The sequence below is a fragment of the Hippopotamus amphibius genome, chromosome 2, assembly GCF_030028045.1.
Source record: "Hippopotamus amphibius kiboko isolate mHipAmp2 chromosome 2, mHipAmp2.hap2, whole genome shotgun sequence".
NCBI lineage: Eukaryota > Metazoa > Chordata > Mammalia > Artiodactyla > Hippopotamidae > Hippopotamus > Hippopotamus amphibius.
In genome coordinates, this window is record NC_080187.1 from 13,533,470 (window position 1) to 13,552,170 (window position 18,701).

An 18,701-nucleotide genomic window follows, 5' to 3' on the forward strand; every position below is an offset into this window, starting at 1 on the left:
CGCTCGGCCATTTTGCAGAAACCACGGGGGAAGCGGCGTGGGGGGCAGCCTGGGTTTGCAGAAGGAGCCCTGGCAGGCGTTGGGAAGGTGGGTCCAGCCCCAGCCCTACCACAGACAGGCTGTGTGGGGTTGGGAACATCACCCACCCTCTCTGGGTCTCAGCTTTTTCATCTGTCAGGTGGAGGCAGAAGCTTCAAGATGAGAAGAGTCTTGGTTTGTCGGTGGCATTAAAAGACTCTTGTTCTTTGGCCACTGTTTTTGAGCAGTAAAGTGGGCAGAGGGAAAAAGGACCACCACTGCCATCTTACATTCCTCGGATATTTTTATATATCTCTGGGCCACAAGGAAGGCCCCCGGTTTTTTCTTTCTTTCACTAGTGAGCCCCAGCTTCTCATTCAGAACCAGCTCAAATGTCATCTTTAGCTCTGAGTCAGCGAGACCTGGGTTCAAATTCCAGCCCTGCCACCTATGAGCTGGGTAACTTTGGGCAAAGCATGTCACCTCACCTCAGTTTCATCATCTGTAAAATGGAAATAATAAAGACAACTATTTCACAGGGTTACTATGCAGATTAGATAAAATAAAATAAATTATATAAAGTGCTCAAACCAGTGCCTGCAACATAGTAATCACTAAGTGGTGGTGATTATTCTTATGCTGCTTTCTCACCTGAAATAAATTATGGATACCTTTGTACATCAATAGATCCATTCCTTTACTGCCATTTTAAGGTTGCATTGTATTTTATTGTAAAGCTATATCATATATATATATATATATATATATATATATAGTTTTTTTTTTTTTTTGGCTGCACCACACACCTTGCAGGACCTTAGTTCCCTGACCAGGGATCGAACCTGGGCACACGGCAGTGAAAGTACTGAGTCCTAACCACTGGACCACCAGGGAATCCCCGAGGCTATATCATATATTATTTAATGAGTTCCCTCTTGTTGGACATTTGGGATGTTTCTAGTTTTCAACTGTTTAAATAATACCAGAAAAACTTTAGAAGACCAAGTGGTCTTTCACTTCTAGGTGCTCACTACACAGCTTTTTAAAAGTCGGGTGGGCAGCAGATAAACACCAATGTCTGGGAGCTCTGTGCCCAGGTCTCTGTGGACCGACAGACGTGGAGTTGGCTGGGCAAAGTGGAAAGAGGCAAACCTCTGCAGGCAGAGGAGCCCAAGTATGAATTCCAGTTCCTGCCAAATTTCCTGGGGAAATTCTTTAACCTCACCAAGCCTCAGTTTCCTCATTTGTCAAACAGTGATCATGCAAATACACCCCTCCCCTGTAGTTGAGCCTCTGATGCAGGGTCAAGGCTCAGTCAATGTCAGCTGTCACCTCCCCCTCATCATCTTCATCCTCTCTGTCCTCATTTTGGTGGAGCCAACCGTCACCTCCCAAAGACTTCGAATCACCCAGACCAGGTCACTCTTTGGACTCCCATCCACACCCCTTCTTCTTCCCATTGTCCATTTAACCGAGCGTACATTCAAACGAGGCTTGTGATCCTGATTTTAAATTCTCTCTGGAATCCACAGGTTCAAACGCAAAGGGGCCCTCTCTGCAAATAATCACTGGTATGCGATATTTTTAAGAAGCCCAAGCCATTGTTTCTGATTGAAGGAAAGTTGGTGCTATTTTGAAGAGCAGCACGATTAAGCGGTGGCGTTCTGTCTTTAACTGTTGGGAATTATACGCTGTTTGAAAGATTTGTGAGCTCTAGGACATTTGCCAGATGTGCTTGATTCGACATTTCAGACAACAAAGGGGATAATGTTGGCGGGAATCTTGACGGCATTTCTGATGATCAGGATATTCTTTGAGGATGGTACTGAGACCTTTCGGGGAAGAATTTCAGCTTTTACATAAACTAATTTGGGATGCTCACTCTCTGTCTTCCACAAAGCAAATTTAGTTCATTGTTAGTTGTATATGTTAAAATGGTTATGAGGGTTTTTTCCTTTGAATATTAATAATGTGCCTTTCATCTGAGACACGCGCATGGGGTGTCATTAATTGCGGGGAGGGAGGAAGGCTTAGTGGTGCAGTTATTTTGCAAATGATTCCTGCTAGTAACGTTGAGGCAAGCAACAGCTACATGAAGAGACACACGTATACACTGCCAGCATGGCTCGGGTGCATCCTTCCTTAGAGGAGCGATAGGGGCCAGTAGGAGGGCTAAGGGTTAATCTCCCGATTTCCCGCTATGTTAAAGGCAACTATCCCAAATGTCTTCCAATGCTTCTCTATTGGCCCACAGTCTGTAAAGGACTCTTTATTAAAAAAGGCAGCATCTCATTTGAGGACTGTAGTGTTTTTGTCTCAAGACTCTGAAATGGACCTTTTCATTCATTTAGAGCATCACTGAGCTCCCCCGCTGGTACCAGGAACTGTGCTTGGTGCAGGAGCACCTGTGAATGAGACACAGCCCTGTCCGGGAGCAGAGACGCCGAGTAAAGAATAAGCGAGGACACAAAGCTGGTGAAGAAGAAGAAGAACAGGGTTTGGGCAGAACTGGGTTCCACTCATGACTCTGTCACAAGCTGTGTATCTGGGAGCAAGTTATTAACCTATTTGAGACCAGATCTTCTCATTGCAAACTTGGCTCCTGAAAATTCCCCAGTTGGCATGGTGGGAAGAGCAGAGGAGAGAAGCAGGAAGGCACTTAGCAAGGGATGCCTCCACGATGCGCATTCCTTTCCCAGCTTCTGGCCCTGAGCTGTAGATGCGCAGGTGAAGCTGCACGTCATTCTTCCAGGCCCGCAGGTGAAGACTTCATGGTCTTCTGTTGTGTGCTGAGCATGGAGGAGAGAGAAGGGGGAAGGGGCATTCTCAGCAGGGGGGACACAGGAGGTGAGAACAGAGCTGTGTTGGTCGATGGAGGGCAGCTAGTCTGCTTGGACGGGAACACAGGGTGGGAAGAGCCAGGGGGTGGCAGGTGGACCATAACCAAGATTCTGCAGACCCTGGAGTTTCAGCAGGATTTCATTTCCCCAGCAAAACCCCCGAGGAGGCAGAAAGACCTAGCACGTCCAATCGCATGTCTCCCCAGAGCCTTCTCTTCTCTCAAACACCTAGAGGAATTTTAGCAAACCCCAGGGCTCTCTTCTCTGCCCCCCAGCCCAAGTCAGTAATCAGCACAACAATAACAGCCGCAACTACCAACCACTGGGCTCGGGCCTTGAGCTGGGTGCTGTGCTATGTACTTTGCATACTTAACTCCACCTTTTCTAACCACAGTTCCTCCAGATTAAGCCCATTTTACAGTGCCCATTTTACAGATGAGGAAACAGGCTCCAAGAGGAGATAAGGAAAGCTACCCATGGCCACCTAGCTGGCCAGTGGTGAATCTGGGACCAGAAGACAGCCAAATGTGTGTATTCTAGGTCCTGGGTGTTTCTCCACCACGCCATGCTACCTCTCTGACCTCTTCCCACTCTCAAGCCTCCTAACTCAGTCTCTGTTTTGTTTCATGTCTGCTGTATTGATTGGAATATTGCCTACATCGAGTTGCCATCTTTTACGGTTATATGGTCCCAACAGAAGCAGCATCTGGGTGGAGTGGAAAGACCACAGGACTTGTAGGGAGGTGCGCGCGGGTTAGAATTCCAGCTTCACCATCACCAGTTGTTCATCACTCCCTGACCTGGATTCCTAATCTCAGGACATGCCCATTTCCAGCTCACTGGATGCATGGGAAATTCTCAGGGATGCAGGGCTCATAAGCTCAAGGGTTTTAAGGCGGGTACCTTAAAGAAATGACAGATGCTGGGAATTCCCTGGAGGTCCAGGGGTTAGGACTCGGCAGTTTCACTGCCATGGATCTGGGTTCAATCCCTGGTCGAGGAATTAAGATCCCGCAAGCTGCAGCACGCCACAACCCCACCCCCCACCCCCACCCACCACCAAAAATGACAGATACTAATGGGGGTCAGAGAGCAGGGAGTGCTTGCCCCTCGTTGGTGCCCAAACCCAGGCAAGTTCAAGCATGGGGCCAGCCAAACAAAAACTCTGGCCTCAGAGCCACTGGTTTGAGATATCTAATGCTTAAGGTTTTAAGCTTTTCAAACTTGGCGGTGCAGAGAAATACAATGGCTTATTTTTATTATTCAAAATAATAAGTTGTCTATTGTATGCGGGGACTGAATTTTGTATAATTTGTTGAAGAATCTGAGGGACTTGTAGGCAGGTCCTCTGCCCGCCTGCCTGCTTTTCTTTCACAAACACTGAATCACCCCCAACATGTGGGACCCATGTGAGGTCACAGACATGTTTGAATCAGACACAGACACATGGTCCCCACCCTCAAGAAGCTCCCAGTCTAGTAGGGGAGATAGGCAAATAGAGAGACTTCTACTGTCATGGGCTAAGTGCTGTGAGGCTTGTGGGGGCACAGAGGAGGGACATCTCACCCAGACAGGATGGAGGGAGGCCGGGAGGGATGGAGGGGTTGGTCAGGGAAGGCTGCCTAGAACAATGGTCCTGATCTGCAAGAAGCTTGTGAAATCACTTTATTTATTTTTAAAAAATATTTTTTATTTATTTATTTATTTATTTAGGCTGCACCGGGTCTTAGTTGTTGCACACGGGATCTTTCTTGCGGCATGCGGGATCTTTCATTGCAGCATGCAGGAACTTTAGTTGTGGCATGTGGCATCTGGTTCCCTGACCAGGGATCAAAGCTGGGCCCCCTGCATTGGGAGCGTGGAGCCTTAGCCACTGGACCACCAGGGAAGTCCCATGAAATCAATTTAGTGCATAGCAACCAGCATTTAAAAAAACCAAATAGAAAATATCATAGCCCATCTCATGTACAAAAAATACACATGTGAGTGTGAGGTTGTGAGTGTTCTGGGTCGTGACGTAAATCATTCCTGATGCGAGCCAAGGTCCAAAGGTTTGAGAGCCAGTATTTGAGAGGATTGTTGCCTGCCTTGCTCCCCAAAACCTGGCTCACTGCAGGCACTCAAAGACTTCTGGATGAGTGGAAGGATGGATTTAAACTCTCACAGCGATCCAGCAGCAGGTGCTGTCCTTTCCAGTTAAGAAAGGCACGCTCAGAAACCCAAGTCTAGCAAACCTGGATCTGGCAAGCATGCTCACAGTCCAGCAATGTGCAGCTTAGCCGTCCAGGGCTTTCCCTCTGCCTCGGGGTGGTGGCGGGGGGATGGGGGGGTGGGGAGAAGCCAGCCCAAGATGGGGGAGGAGCTGAGGCAGTTCAGGGAGGCCCAAAGGAGAGCCGAAGGCGACCCTTCTGCTGGTGCTCCAGCCTATGACCTCCTATAAAATAGCGTCCCCGGCTCTGACGGCATCCCCCTCCCCCCCACCCCGGGTGGCATGTGCCTTATAATAGCAGAGGCTCAGGCCGCTGTGTTTACCCTGGGATGGCCTCAGGCACCCGCCTCAGGCCCACGCGGCCAGCAGTCCTGTGCCTCCCAGACGCCAACAGGAAGCACCGTTTATGGAGCAGATTGGGATGCAGGGGAGAAAGGGCCCCAGGGAAACAGAAGATGGACAGAAGGCCACATCAGTCCCCGGCTGGGTGAGGTGAGTCAAGGGTAATGACCAGGTGGCCACTAACACAGACCCCCTTTTAGTGGTTTTCAGGACAGTCCAAACTTGATCTGTCCTATAATATCAGGACCAAAATACCCCTTGGCTACCTTTCTCCTCCCTCATAGACTCTTAAGGTTGGAAGGACCCTAGAAATTATCCAGCCCAACCATCTCATTTTACAGATGAAGAGAAAGGGGCCCAGAGAGGGAAGGCACTAGCCCAGGGTCAGCCCGCAGGCAGCCTGGAACCTGGGGCCCGTGGCCCTTCAGATGCTCCTCTCTTGCCTTCTTGCAGGAAGGATCTCCTATCTCCTATCCTTTGGCCCCTTCTCTATATGTAACCAGAGAAACATTTCTAATGGACAAATCAGTTACTATTCCACTTGCTTAAAACCTTCGCTTGCTCCCCCACTGCCCTCAGGTGAAAAGACACCTATATCTTTCCTCCTGCCCTCTTGGGCCTCCTGTCCTGCTCTTCTTCCCCTGACATATTGGTGTCTCACGCTCCTGAATGACTTGTGGCCTCTTAGATGTGCAGCGGTCTCCCCCATCTCTAATCCTCTGCACATCCTGTTCCCTCTGCCTTTAACACTCTTCCCAACCCTGCTGCCCTTGTCCACTCTTATTTAGGTTTCACATGAGATCTTTTTTTAAAAATTAGTTAATTAATATTTATTGGCTGCGTTGGGTCTTCATTGCTGCGTGCAGGCTTTCTCTAGTTGCAGCGAGTGGGGGCTACTCTTTGCTGTGATGCGTGGGCTTCTCATTGTGGTGGCTTCTCTTGCTGAGAAGTACGGGTTCTAGGCTCACGGGCTTCAATAGTTGTGGCACACAGGCTCAACAGTTGTGGCTCTCGGGCTCTAGAGCACAGGCTCAGTAGTTGTGGCGCACGGGCTTAGTTGCTCTGTGGCATGTGGGATCTTCCCGGACCAGGGCTCGAACCCATGTCCCCTGCATTGGCAGGCAGATTCTTAACCACTGCACCGCCAGGGAAGCCCTCACATTAGATCTTGCTTTTTCCAGAAAACCTCCCTGGCCAGCTGGCCTCCAGGGTTCAGGATCCCCATGAGGTTCTCCCACAGCAGCACTGAACTGCCATGAGCCATTTCACTGCCACTTCCTCCTGCTGCCTGAGAGCCTCTGGGACGCCGCGGTCACCTTCATGCCTAACAGAGCCAGGCGCATAGCAAGTAGTCAGTAAATATTTGTCACTCAAATGATCATCGGCGTCTGTCCTTCTAAGAATGGCCTTCCCTTCCCATGATGTAGTTTTTAAAAAGACAGTTTTTTTGGAGCAGTTTTAGGTTCACAATAAAATTGAGAGGCAGGTACGGAGATGGCCATATACCCCCTGCCCCCACACATGCGTGGCCTCCCCCATTATCAACATCTCCCACCAGACGGTACATTTGCTGCCACTGATGAACCGACATTGACACATTCTCATCACCCAAAGTCCTCACTTTACATTAGGGTTCACTCTCGGTGTTGTACATCCCATGAGTTTGGACAAATATATAACGGCATGTATCCATCATCATAGTATCATCCAGAGTATTTTCACTTCCCTAAAATCCTCTGTGCTCCATCTATTCAACCCCATGATGCATTTTAAAGTTTATCATCAAGCATGGTTTTTGCCCACAGTACTCTGGGAACCACAGTTTCTGATTCCCCAGTCACACCATGCATTTTCTTTTTTTTTTTTTAAGAACTTTTATTGAGATACAGTTAACGTACAATAAACTGCATATATTTAGACTGCACAATTTGGTATCCCAATCTCCCAATTCATTCCCCCCCAACACACCACGCATTTTCATGCCTCTGTGTCTTTGCCCATGCTGTTTCCTCTGCCTGGAATGCCCTTCCCCAACAGTCCTATTTGTGAAATCCCTACTCATCCTTTAAGACACATCACTCGGGGAATTCCCTGGTGGTCCAGTGGTTGGGACTCCGTGCTTCCACCGCAGAGGGCGAGGGTTTAATCCCTGGTTGGGGAACTAAGATCCCACATGCCATCACTTCTGGGCCCTTTTTCCTGACTGACACCCTCCATCCTGGCCAGATGATCAATTCCCCCTCCCCACTCCCCTCATCCTCCAGGACTTCCCCCAACCAGGGCTCACATCACATTCTACTGTGATTGTATTTTTCTGTGTCTGTCTCTTCCACTAGTCTGTGAATCTGCACGGGACCAGCATGTCCTCTCAGGGAGGCAAGACTGGAATACGATTCAAATCTGAAGGGCTGAAAATGAATCAGCTGTATTGTACAGCAACTGAAGAAAGATTATGCTAACACAGAATTCCCCCAAACTCTAGTTCCATAAAAATTCTCCCTGCTGTCCCTTCTTCCAACTAATTTTATGGTCAAATAATTTTGGGAAATGATGTGAATATGTCTCCCTGGTAGAGATGCACAGTACAAATTCACTGCTTAATGTATTTGTTTCACACACAGTTAATGAGCACCTACTATGTGCCTGGGCCTATGCTTGGTGCTGGAGCTACAGCAGTGGGCCAGTTTTTAAGGGAAAATTTTGCTTCCTTTTCCCTGTAACTTTGAACTTTGCTGGTTCAGAGGCCTTAGTTCTCAAGGAGAAATGTTCCCACCAGGTGATACAATGATGAATTGAATTGGAAGTGGAAATAGCCCCCTAGCCATTTTGGCACCTTATGCCACTGAGACAACAGACATAGAAGGGGAATACATTTCTGGCTGGAGTGATGGGTCTCGATTGCCTGGGGGAAACTGGGTTCCTGTTATTGGGGAAAGGAGACGCTGTATGGAACCCAAGGGGGTTCTCCAGAGCACTTCTGAGTACTCCCACTGCCAATAGTAAAAATACATGCAAAACTAAACCAACCAGCTAAACAACCAAAAAGAAGGCAGGACCAGTAAGGATTCAGACTCCTCAAGAATGAAGGTTTGGGGGACTTCCCTGGTGGTGCAGTGGATAAGATTCTGCACTCCCAATGCAGGGGGCCCAGGTTCGATCCCTGGTCAGAGAACTAGATCCCAAGTGCATGCTGCAAATAAGAGTTCACATGCCACAGCTTAGGAGCCCGAGAGCCTCAACTAAGTAGCATACCTGCCTCAATTAAGACCCGGCACAATGAAATAAATAAACTAATTAATTAATTTTTAAAAAAAGAGGGCTTCCTAGGTGGCGCAGTGGTTGAGAATCCGCCTGCCAATGCAGGGGACACGGGTTCGATCCCTGCTCCAGGAAGATCCCACATGCCGTGGAGCAACTAAGCCCGTGCGCCACAACTACTGAGCCTGCGCTTTAGAGCCCGTGAGCCACAACTACTGAGCCCATGTGCTGCAACTACTGAAGCCCATGCACCTAGAGCCCATGCTCCGCAACAAGAGAGGCCACGGCAATGAGGAGCCCACGCACCACAACAAAGAGTAGCCCCCCCTCATCGCAACTAAAAAAAAAAAAAAGCCCACACACAGCAAAAAAGACCCAACACAGCCAATAAAATAAATAAATTTACATAAAAAATAAAATAAAATAAAAAATAAAAAAAAGAATGAAGGTTTGGGTCACCATACTTGTTAAAAAACCGACCAACTGAAATGTGGGTGGAAAGCAAATGGAATGTGGAATTTATAATGGAGAAAGGAATTTATAAATATTAACGACAGCCTCATGACCAGTTATAGAAAGAGGACTGTATTGACGGTACAGCTTTTCTTCCTTGCTTATATCTTTATAAATAATTATATTTATATCATTTATCTATCTATATATTTGCTTTTATTAACTCATTTCTTTTCCTTTCTTTCCTCTTCTCCCCTTAATATTTTATAGGAAGGTTCCTGGCAGTGGTGTGTAGGTTGTAGATTAGGCAGGACTGTCAAGGTATAACATCACTGAAAGATGGGTTTTAGGTCTCCGCTCTCAGAGGATGAGGTGAGGGAGGAGGTGAGAGCATCTTCGTATTGGTAGGAAGGATAGTCGCAACTTATTATACCAAAAAGCAGAGAGCCGTATGTTTGGATGCTGAGCAACAAGAAGCAGTGGACGCTACCAGTTATGAAGCTACTGACTCCCAGCTCCAAACCTACCTTTCCGCACCCTGCTCGGCGATGCTGGGACTTGGACCTGGTGGAGGACCTTCCTCCAGCTGGCCCCCAATCAGGTGCCGTGAGGCAGGCGGAGGGGGAGGGGACGCACTCTTTCCTGTTATGCTCGCTGTTCCGGTCAGTGTCTTAGCAGTGGCCTTTCACTTCCAGTTACCAGCTCTCCCCACACTCCTAGCATCTGTGTCATCGTGCTCTCTCTCCAGAGGCCCTGCTGGGCAGTGCCCCCTCCTTGCAAGTCTGGGTTGCAGCTGGGGAGGGGTCCCTCTATCAACCTACATTCTAATAACCCAATCTCTTGCCCCCGCCCCAGGTTTGAGGTGGTAGCTACTTCCTGCAGTTACTCTCTCTGTTACCCCAATGTCTTCCTTTTGCTTTTTTAGCTCTCCAATTCTTACTTAACCAATTTCCTGCTATTAAAGTCTTTGTCTTTCTGACTGGACTCTGGACAGGTACAAGTGGAGACAAGACAGAGCCCCTGCTCTCAGGGATCTTACAGTCTAGTGGGAGAGACAGACAGCAAGCAATTCATGACACGAGTGAGGATTTAATCACAGTTGAAGTAAGTGCCAGGAAGGAAAACTATAAAGTATACCAGCATACTGAAGGTGCTGAGAAGCCCTTCTGTAAGTAAAACTGTTTAGTGTTACTTAACTCAGTATCTCCTTAGTTTGTCTGATCAAGAAACTTCATGGGAACCTATTAACATCCAGCAGATTTAGTGTCCTACATAGTACACTCTGTTAATGGAAGATGGGAAGTCATTAGAGAAAAGCGCCAGGGACTCAGAGTGCGAACACTTGTCATGTTCCCCCACGAGCACCCAGTGGGTGGGGGTATCTCAGCTCCAGGATTCAGCCACAAGATCAGCTGACAATTCACCTTCGCTCTTATTCCAGCACCGCAAGGCAACTTTCTGATCATCACTGAATTACTGAGTAAATTTCCCTACAGGGAATGGAGACCCTCATCAGCCAACCCAGGCCTTCTGGTCTACCTGGCAGTTTCTTTCTCATTGTACAGTAGGATTTCTTGACCTGGGTCTTAAGAGGAACCATCAATTCCTTAAGACTATACGCAAAATGTGTGTGTGTGTGTGTGTGTGTGTGTACACGTGTATATTTGTGTGTGTGCATATGTGGGCATTTTTCCAGGAAGGGGATCCATAGTTTTGGTTATTTCTAGTGGGACTGTGATGTTAGAAAAGAGAAACGTTAGGAATCATGGTGTTAAAGGAAACTGCTCTTGTTCTTATTTGTACATTGACCTCTTGTAAGTTTGGTCACTGTAAGTCAGTCCTTCTCAGTCTGATTCAATTGTGTTCACTCACCAAACTAAGGTTCTGGATCCTCCAAGGTATTCCCCAGGGCTGAAGGGCCAGCAGCCTTCTTGGACCACATGGCATCACTCACTTTCTAGGCCTTTACCTGTGCTGGTTCCTCTGGCTGGAAAACTTCTCCCCACACCTTGGGGTCAACTCCCCATCATTGTCTGGGTCCCAGGTTAGCTATTTCCTTCTTGAAACCTCAGAATTTCCAGTTCTGGATTAGGTACCACTTCTTTGTGCTCCCACAGCACCACTCCCACCTCTCTGGGACCCCACCCCCATCTCTTCTAACCCCACCCTTCATCTAGGGCCATGTTTTTCCCTTTCATTAGGCTTACTCCACAATGCAATTAACTGTTTATAGTACTTGCCTGCTATGTGCCAAATATAAGCCCCATGAGGAAGGGGTTTGTGACTAGCTTTGCCCTGCTTTGGTGCCCAGACCAAGCAGTGTCTAGCATACAGCAGGCACTCATTCGCTGCAGGGAAGCATGCAAAGATAAGTACTTGAACCCTTTCAGTGCTACACTTAGGTGCTGTCACAGTTAGACCACTAATGTCCTCTGCTGCACTCTATGACTATAGACTTGTCAGTCATGAGAATCCCGAAGAGTGAGGCATTCAGACAAGCAGTTTTTGTCTTTTATTGGCAAAAGCTTCTTTCTTACTAAATGCACGCATGTGTGCACACAAACCTACGTGTGATGTGAGAAGAGAAAACATGTGTCACAGGGTATAGAAAAAACATACCTGCATTTCTCAGAAAGCGATCCCTATAGTCCTTGACTATCCTCGTGGTTGGGTTATAGAAGCCGTCTCCGCAGTCATAACAGCCTGGAGGGATTTTTCTAGGCGGGTCCATATTGGTGAGTTGAGAGATACCTTGAAAGAATACATGGATCATTAACTCACCACCAAGGCCAAGTCCAAACCCAGCCCCCACCTGAAGTCCCCTTCTGGATGGTTGCCCATGTGATGATCTGGCCCCATTTCTGGACACACACTCCCTATCAGGGTATGAAGCAAAAGCAGCACAGACAGGGCCCCAGAGGAGCTTCCTGAAAATGGTTCCATGAGTAGACTGTGGGGAACTAGACCCCCTATCTTCTTCCCTTGACCCCATCCTCCATTCCTAGGGACACCGTGACACGGGCACAGGTTCTAGAATCAGCGGGACCCTGAGGATGCGCCAGAGTTGGCCACATGGCTAGAAAGGCATGTCTAGGAGAGGGATGGCATTCGAGGTACACGCGAAGGCCACAGGTGTGAGCCTTCATGCTTTGCTCAGGAGACATTGTAGAACAGGGCACGTGTAAGGAGGACAGCAAGAAAGAAATAGGTCAAGTGGACAAGGATCAGGCGATGAAGAACCTTGACCCTCAGCAAGATTACCAGAATAGCTGCCAGGAATTGTGCTAAGTGCTTGACTTCTATTGTTTCACTTAATCCTCACAGCAACCCCATAGTCCTATTTTACAGGTAAGAAAACTGAGGCTCAGAGAGGTCAAGTAAATTTCCCAAGGTTAGATTCTCAGCTCTGTAGCTTATATGTTAAGCTGCTGACATCAGGGGAGGAGAGGGCCTGCGCACCGCCCCCAGGACAGGGGACATTGGAACCACCAGGAGAGAAAGAGGAGGCGGTGCACCTTTAAGGTCATGACCGCTGTGTGTTGTCTCTTTTGGATGCTGAGGCCTGAGGAAAGGGGATAAGGTTGGAATAAGTAACTTCTGGGTTGCCTTCTATTTGTGGCCCCTGTAACTCCCTGTCCTCTGGACTGAGGGCTGGATGCCTGCTGAGCACCACACTCACAGCTCAGGGTCCCGCACAAAGTAGGGCTCTGAGGTGGGCTGACGATGGGAGGCAGGTACACTATTGGCTGATGGTTACTGAGGGCACACTTCATGCTGAGTACTTTACAGCCATTCTCTCCCCGAAGCCTCCTGCCAAAGCCCAGCTCACGGATGCCCAGAGAGGAGAAGGGCGGCCTTAACCCTCCTCCTGCCCTAACAATGCCCCGAGGCTCAGAGGGGGCTGTTCAAGAGGTGTGCAGAGTGCGAAGGGGCTTGGGAAGGAAGTGGGTACTTAGGATAAAACTGCTGAGCCAGGAGCCACTGGAGGAGAAGGCGAGGCTGCAGGAAGGTTGTGCGCTGCCTCGAGACTGGCAGAGATGCAGCTTTGGCAAAACTTGTGCTGCGTGAGAGCCGAGGGCCTGAGGCCAGTGGCTCTTTGCCTACAGGCTGCAGTTGGGGGTGACGAGCCATGACAAAGCCATCGCTAACCCAGGAAGAGGCATTTACAAGGTTCTACGGTGGTATCCAGGCTGGCAGCCCTTTGAAGGCAGAGACTACGTCCTCGCAGCTCTCGGTCCCCCAGGGTCCAGCCCATGTCTGCCACAGAGCAGGTACTCAGGGAACGTCTGTGAATGTCGTTGCTGTAACTACCCTAAGTGCACCCCATCAGCTCCCACTGTGATGTCAATCTTATTGTCCCTGTTCAAGAATAACTCTTTATTGAGCACCTACTATGTGCCAAGCAATGTGTCAGGCACTGGCGACACGGAGCCTTTGCCCTCAAGGAGCTCACACTCGACTCGGGAAGAGAGACACTCACGACAAAGCTGGGGGGTTGGGGGGTGTTGGATCATGGCTGCTCTGTGATTTCTCACGGGAAGGCCTTGCCTAGTCTCGGAATTCAGGGAAGGGTCCCAGGAAAGGGGCATTAAGCTAAGACCTGAAGGGTTGGAAGGAGTTATCTGGGTGAAGTGAGAGGGATGGAGCATTCCAGGCAAAGGGAAAGGCAGGAGAGAGCATGATCTCTTGGAGGAGCAGAGAGAACATCCGAGAAGGGCGGGGAGCGAGAGGTGAGGCTGGGGGCCTCGCAGGAGGCAGAGAGCGTTGGTCATTTAAGAATGCAGGGTAGTGAGGTGGCACTGAGGGTGCGCGGTGGTGGGGGCCGGTGGCAACCAGATTCAGGGTTTTCAAAGATGAAAGTCAGGGCAGAGTGGAGAATGGCCCAGAGGGGGTCAAGCATGGACCTCGGGAGATCAGGTAAAAGGAGGGGAGAGGATGGAGGTCTGGAATTGGGCAGCGGCAGAAGAGATGAAGAAAGCTGGCTTGGCACATGAAGGCGCTCAGTAAATATTTGTTTAATGAACAAATGAGTGCATATACTTTAGAGGCAGAATCCATAGGACCAGGTGATGGATTGCACGCGGTGGGAGGAGGAGGCAGGATCAGACTTATCTTGGGGTGGGCGGGGGGGTGGGGAGTGACGATCTCTGGGGGAGCATTCCTGGGGGACAGTGGGCTGGTGGGGAAGGCAGTGAACTCAGTGCAGATTGAGGGACAACCAAACGTAGGTGCTGGGGAAGCTGGATGCAGGAATCTGAGACTTGCGGATTTTGATTTCAATATGACTTCAATTAAATGAAGGCTTAGAAGTGAATCACCTTGTAGGGAGAGGGTACAGAATGATAACAGAAGAGGGTCTAAGCCAGAGAGCCATGGGGGACCCCAAAATTAACAACTGGGGGGAGAGGGAGCTGCAAAGGAGACAGGATAGGAAGAAAGTGGGAGAGTAGGTATCAGGAAAGCAAAGAAGGAACCTCACCTGGTCACAAAGCTAGGGTTCGCGCTCAGCTCAGCCTGACTCCAACCCTGAGTGCTTTCTGGAGGTTCTGTCCGCAGGGAGGCTGAGCTGCCCAGGCTCATCCAGCTACTGAGGGGAGATGCTAGGACTCCAAGCCAGACCCTTTCAGCTCTCTGCTCTGTCCACTACTCCACGTTATCTCATAAGTTAGGATTTTGTTGTTGTTGTTGTTGTTACAGTTTGCAGGCCATTTTCCCATATTTGGATCTATTGTCTGGGCTGTGCCAAAGTCTAGCCTTTTGAGGTGCAGCTGACCTCACCTGCGTCTCAGAAACACAGATGAGCCCCTTAAGCTGCCACTCTCTGAATCCAGACTCCAGCCCCGAGGTCGCCGCCCTCCGTGATGGAATTCGATTTGTGCAGGGAGGTAGCATGATGTGGGGGACCCCAGAGAGGAAGACGTGGGCTCCCGTGGGAGCCCTGCCACCGGAAACACGTTTGGACTCCGCGGCCTCAGCTTCCTCCTCTCTTAGTAGGAAGGCAGACACAGCAGGGTCATCCGGAGGTTCTATGAGACAGGGATGATAGACAGCCACACCCGGCACCCGATACACAGAGCGCATGCTCCGTCGGTGCTGCTCCACGTCTGCGCTACGGCTGATCCAACGAATCACAGCAGCTGAGGTGTACCGTGCAGCTACTGCGCCTGCAAGACCCTGCTGTAAACACTTCACACGCATGATCTTATTTATGAGACTTGTGGGGTAAATGACGCTATTGTCCCATTTGGCGTGGGGAGCGGCTGAAGCACAGAGACGTGGATGTGCTGCCCATGGTCGCCGACTGGTACAGGGGAGCTGGGATTTGAGGACTGGCCTTTCTGGCTCTAGAACCTGGCTCTTTTGCATTCTGCGGCCCTGCTCCCTCCTCCTCTCCTTTGGGTTGGGTACTTCAACGGGCCATAGCCCATTTATTTAGCACTGTTTCTCTTTCTTCCTCTCTATTTGGGTGTGAAGGAACGGGAGGGTGCCTGGGTACCTGCAGGCTTCAAGCCGTAGCAGATCTCGGTGTAAAACCTCCGATCGTAGCTGTCACAGTAATGCCAGTTCTCAGCATCATACTGCAGCCCGTCTGAGAAGGTGTACGTGCCCTGCAAGATAAGGAGTACACACACGGGTCTGAGGAAGCCACAGCCCACTTGCCAAGAAGGACGAAAGTCAAGGGAAGGGGTGACTTTCTCATTGCCATAGAAACGAAGTGGTAACAGTCACAGCTATTACGGCTGTGGTGATGAGGAGGAGTGGATATAAAGTCCTGAGCTCTGAGTCTGGCACCCAAAATGTGGCAACTCACTGTGTGACCTTGGGCAGATGACCTACTCTTAGTAGCCCTCAGTTCCCCCTTTGTCCAACTGGAAAATAATGCTGCATGTTTAATAGGATTGATTCAATGTGAGTCAATGAAAGAGTACATGAAAAGCATTTAGCATAGTGCTGGCATATAGTAAACACTCAATAAATGTTACTATTATTCTATTATTATTACCATGGATAGAAAGTTCAGAGCTTTCGGTCATGGCTCTTTGTCCAAACATGTACATTCGGCTTTTGCTGCCTTAGTGCTAAAGGAAGCCTCAGGATGCAGACATCGCATTGGCCTGGGCATCAGGAAACATGGGTGGAAATTCCAATACTATTAATTCACTGGGTGACCTTGGGTAAGTCACATCCCCTTCCTGGGGCTTAGATTCTCCAAGCTGTAAAACAGGGAGTATTTCTTAATGTTTTTTAGGTCATGAGCCAGCCCCCGTACACACCCTAATGAAACCCATGAAAGTTAGATCCTTTCCGTGGAGAAATTATAGCCACATGTACACACAAGCTTTTGTATATAAATTGGGAGATTTCACGGACTCCCTGAATTCTATTTGTGGCCCACAAATCCCAGGCTAAGAACTCCTGACTTAGATGATTTATTATGATAGTAATGGTGGAGTTAACACTTATTGAGCACCTACTGTGTGCCAGGTACTGAGCAGGGTGCTCACATATATTACCTTATATATTCTTATAACCATCCTAGGAGATTCCTAGTTATCTTGTGGAATCACGGTCCCCCAAAGATGTCCACATCTAATCACTGAACCTATAAATATGTTAACCTCGCATGGCAAAAAGGACCTTCAAGGGGAGGTTACCCTGGATTATCTAGGTGGGCCCAGTGTAATCACAGGGGTCCTTATAAGAGGGAGGCAAGAGGGTCAGAGTGATAGAAGACGAGGTGATGACAAAAGTGGAGGGAGAGGAGATGTGATGATAGAAATGAAGGTCAGAGGGATGCATGGCCATGAGCCAAGGAATGCAGACAGCTTCTAGAAGGAAGTGGATCCTCCCACAGAGCCTCCAGAAGGAACGCAGCACTGCTGCCCTGCTGTAGATTTCTGACATCCAGAACTGTAAGATAAGTTTCTGTTGTTTGAAGGCACTGGGTTTATAGTAATTTGTTACAGCAGCAATATGATACTAATACAACCATTGTCCCCAGTGTATAGACAAGAAACATGAGTTTCAGAAAGGGAAGGTCATGGGCCCGAGGTCACACAGTTGGTGGCATAATAGGATTCAAATTCATCATGGCCTGTCCAGGAGCCCTTCCGGATCCAGAGGGAGAGGATTCCAAAGCCCAGAAGATCAAGAGGAGGGAGAAGAGGGCAGCAGAGGGGGAGGGCAGGGTGTGTGTCGGGGGGGCTCTTCCTATCTGAGGCTTTCCCCTCTGCAGCCTCCCTCTCCAGCTGATTACTTTTACAACCAATCCTTTCTCCCAAATGGCGTCGTATCGGCTCCCACCGGGGAAGTACAAGGTTCCTTGGCCGTGAAACATGCCGTCCTTCATTTCCCCAACATATTTTGTTTCGGTAGGGAGGATGTATTCAGCTTCGCCCTCCATCCTGTAAGGACAAAGGGAAGTCACTGAGCCCTCATGGCAGCTGGAGGATCAGAGCTGGTGGGTGCAGGAGAGTCAGTAGGAACCTCAGAGGCCTCAGACATTACTGTCCCAGCAATATTCTGTTCAGAAACAAAATGTCTGTTTTCCTCAAAGCTTGAAAGTAACAGGGGCTGTGGGTTGAAGAGAATGTAGGGTTTGCTCTATTTGTTCTCCCTCTCGCTCACATAAAGGCTGTCCTGGAGTTCATGCTGCCCCTGGAAGCTCCCTTTGGGAGGCCCAGAGAGGGGAAAAATGTGTCTAAAGGCACACCGTAAACACTGTGAAGCAGAGATGGGGCCAGGTTTCCTGGCAGCTGATTCCGGGTCTTCCCCGTCCCCCACGACCAGCCCACCCCTGCCCATTGCATCACAAGTAGGAAATTGCGAGAAGTATGAAATTTAGACAGGAAACAGGAGTTTGAATCTTACTTCACCATGTCTGAGATGTATCATCTTGGACACTTTCCTAAACCTCTCTGTTTTCCTTCCTTCCTTTGTTCTTTCCTTTTTTTTCCAACAAATATTTACAAAACACCTGCTATATGCCAGATGCCTTGCCAAGTCTAGTCTGTTGGATACAATACTACAGACACAACAGTGATCAAGGCAGATGCAGTCCTTGTCCTCGGGGGGCTCACAGTCTAGTGGGAGACATAGTTAAGCAAGTACCTAATGTGTAGTCAGTGCCATGCAGGGGAAGACAGGCCCTTACAGGAGCACAGGGCAAGGAACCAGCTGAACCAGGTGACCACTTACTTCACGTGTGAAATGGCTGAGATTAATGCCAAGATTAACCCAGATACTGATAACAGTTTTCCTAATAAAGGGCCTGACATAGAGCGAGTGCTTAAGAAATATACTTTCATTCATTCCTTCGTTCCTTCTCCAATCTTCCCCACTAGCTGTAAGCCACCTCTCCTAATTCTGAACTTCTGAGTTTTGTTTGTACCTCCTTTGGATGCCTGGCACTTTCTGCCTTGCATCATTAATTGTATATCTCATCTCCCCTATTTAATCCAAGCTTCTTGAGAAGGAGACCTTGGTATCCTGAGCTCCTAGAATCATGTTTCTTCCTAAAGAGGTGCTCGTGAACATCTACAAAGCAAGGAATGAAGGAAACAGAAGGACCAGTGAACTTC

General features: G+C 48.9%; 1 protein-coding gene and 1 non-coding gene across 3 annotated transcripts in view; both read right to left on the reverse strand.

Annotated features, from left to right (window-relative positions):
* The window catches only part of MORN5 (MORN repeat containing 5), a 33,431-nt gene that overhangs the window by 12,234 nt on the left and 2,496 nt on the right, over positions 1-18,701 (reverse strand). Inside the window, exons 2-4 of one of the 2 annotated variants that reach the window (XM_057724711.1) lie at positions 17,378-17,525; positions 15,617-15,728; positions 11,740-11,871 (exon numbers count right to left, since the gene is read on the reverse strand). In XM_057724711.1, the coding sequence (XP_057580694.1) occupies positions 11,740-11,871; positions 15,617-15,728; positions 17,378-17,525 (392 nt within the window). Of the gene's footprint in view, positions 1-11,739; positions 11,872-15,616; positions 15,729-17,377; positions 17,526-18,701 lie in introns of those variants that run through there. The other variant, XM_057724712.1, reaches the window with a different exon arrangement.
* On the reverse strand, positions 840-912 carry TRNAE-UUC (transfer RNA glutamic acid (anticodon UUC)). Its single transcript has one exon. It is a non-coding gene; the product is annotated as a tRNA-Glu (tRNA).